We start from the raw sequence: 2,664 nt of genomic DNA on the forward strand, positions 1-2,664 counted from the left end.
GGAGATCTTGCACAGCCCTGTTCAAGATTCCCGAGGCTGCCTCCAGCACAGCTGTGCCGGAGAGCGGTACACTCTTCTATGCCTGCCAGTATGAAATCTTGCCCTGAAATAGTTGATATTCACAGCCTCTGTAAGATGAATAAGGAGGTTTACTTGCTGTGCATGCCATTACATTCGCTTGCTTTCTGCAGAGGTGTCAGGTTTTGAAGAGCATGGTGAGATGTGATAAGCCAGATAAGTAGACAAAACATTGGAAAATGGATTTGGATTGATTTGTGAGTGTGCTAAAGCACTCATCGCACTATCACAAAAGGGTTTGGGGTTTTTGGGTTTTTTTTAATTTAGATAATTTCTCTTCTTAATGAGATATAGTACTGAGTGAAAGTTTCCTCCCACTTGTAGTCTAATCACAACTGGCTTGATGGTGATACCATACAATTCTGCATTTAGTCTAGGAAACACTTTGGGAACCTTCCTTTTGAGAGATGTTTTATTGTTTTACCTGCTCTCTGCCTCTGTGAGGAGGCCAGTGTAACTTGGTCCTCTACCTTCTTTTGAAGAGTACCATTTATTGAATTATTTAAGTGTAAATTGTATAATCTATATAATATTTCAGTATTATGTTATATAGACCTGAAACCATGTTTCTACTTAATTCTCTAGGCGGCCCTCCAAAGCTTCCTTTTTATGAAGAACAAACTCAAGAAAGAGGGAATATTTTTCCAAAAGCTCTACAACAGTAACATTTGGACTAATAAATGAACTGTTTTATATGCACAGACGGTATTTGAATTTGGATATGAAAACAGCTATTCAATTCAGCTTGAATTGTACTGAAGTATTCACACTTCTTATGGAAGACTACAGAGGCCATTTAGTAGCTGGATCCTTTTAAAAAGTTGAATCTGTTTCATGTATTTATTCCTAGCCTCTTACCCCTCCATTAATCTGCTCTGGACATTCTTTCTGATACATAATATAATTCATTGTTTGAAAGCTTGGACATGTTTTTAATAAGACCAGCTCCAAAGAGTATCAGGATAAGCAGTATGTAACGTATCAACGTGCAACGAGCCACACCACATGTAAGTCACTTTCTAAACCCACTTGACAACCAGAGTGAAGTTTAATGAGCGTTTCATGGATTATGAAGCCAATATGGATTCACTGCAAAATCACATTGCACAGAAACTAGTGGGATTCACCAAATTAATTCGTCTTTGAATAATATTGTGTGTTCTAGAAAAGCGTTCAGTCTAATTTTAAACTTGCAACTGAAGAAGAATCCACCACAGTCCTCAATAAGTTGTTAATTAATTTAAGAATATGTACCACATTTGTAGTGTGAGTTGACTGATTGCAAGGTCTCCATCTATATCTCGCTTATGTCTGAATCCGTCATCCAAAGAGCATGGTGTCGTCTGTCAGGCTTTTCTGGCTTTCTGCATTCTCCCATCTTGTCAGTTGAGTTTCTCAGTGGTTTGTCAAGTCAAACTGTGCAGCAGTTCTCATCAAACAGTACCTTCTGACACAGAAAAGAGTTTTATCTTGGAGGGAGGAAGCAGGTAGTAAGCAAGGATAGATGTTTAAAGATAATCTGTGTTCTTTATATAAAGGATTATAATGTGCTTTTACTGCACAATAGATTGATTAAGTCAGCTTTAAAAAGTCCTGATACCATTCAACAGCTGCTGTTGGTCACTTAATAGAACAGAGACATTTTAGTGCTATTTTGTCTGTTTAGACAGGTTGTTCTTTAATATAGGACTGTGTCATTATAAAGAAATAATGTTCTCTATTTTAATATTCTGAGTTAACCAGACTAAAAGATTTCTGAGTGCCTCTTTATACCTCTCTTTAGGTTAGGAGTTACAAAATCTATGTAGTAACCTCTTGAGTCTGACTATATCAAAAGTGCACTTACTAAAGGGCGTCAGGACCGTGGGCTCAGTAGACGTGGTAGTACAGGCAGTTCCAGGTCTTGTGTTCACACTACCATTCACACACCATTACAAATTGCAACTCTGCAAGAGAAGGTTTTTGTCTTAGAAGAGACAAGTGACAATAATTGATGCTAACTTGTGATTTTTAAAGATGTTTGTTGTTGCGGTTGGATAATGGGTAGGTGAAGTAACAGTTTTACCCCATGGCTTACCTCAGGTCTTAAACACATCTGCAGTCATTAACTGTCCAAATGACACTTGCTCACCTGGGACTTTAATTCAAACTGTGATCTATTGGAAGCAATACAGGTTTGGTAGATATTTTTCAAGCTTCATGGAAGTTGTCTTGTTGTTATTCATCACTTCATAGGTATTGAAAGTCATCCTAAACACAGTAAAGTTATTTGTGAATGTGTCAAAATTAATTAACTAACTGTGCTTTAAGCCAGAAAATCAGAGGGGCTGATGCTGATCCCTTGTCATTTCTTCTTTAGAGCTCTATGAATGTCTCTGGAAAGTTTATTTGATGTAAATGTGACAAAATTGTTGTTGTCCCAAAACTAGTCAGAAGTGTGTGGGTCTCAGCAGGGCTTTACTGTCAGCTGTGACATTTTAAATGTTCTTTTGGAGATGTGCTGGCCTGGGTCTGATCCTGCAGTTATGTGAATTTGGGGCAATTTCACTGAACTGGAACTGATAAGGTAAATCTCGTGTGAGACAA

At 37.8% G+C, this 2,664-nt stretch overlaps 1 protein-coding gene across 1 annotated transcript in view; it reads left to right on the forward strand.

Annotated features, from left to right (window-relative positions):
- LOC103899993 (multiple epidermal growth factor-like domains protein 6) overlaps positions 1 to 743 on the forward strand; it is a 188,632-nt gene extending 187,889 nt beyond the window's left edge. Inside the window, 1 exon segment of the mRNA XM_019472408.1 lies at positions 664 to 743. Coding sequence (XP_019327953.1) covers positions 664 to 743 — 80 coding nt within the window.
- Positions 744 to 2,664: the final 1,921 nt, after the last annotated feature.

Source organism: Aptenodytes forsteri, unplaced genomic scaffold (assembly GCF_000699145.1).
Source record: "Aptenodytes forsteri isolate BGI_AS27 unplaced genomic scaffold, ASM69914v1 Scaffold179, whole genome shotgun sequence".
Taxonomy (NCBI): Eukaryota; Metazoa; Chordata; class Aves; order Sphenisciformes; family Spheniscidae; genus Aptenodytes; species Aptenodytes forsteri.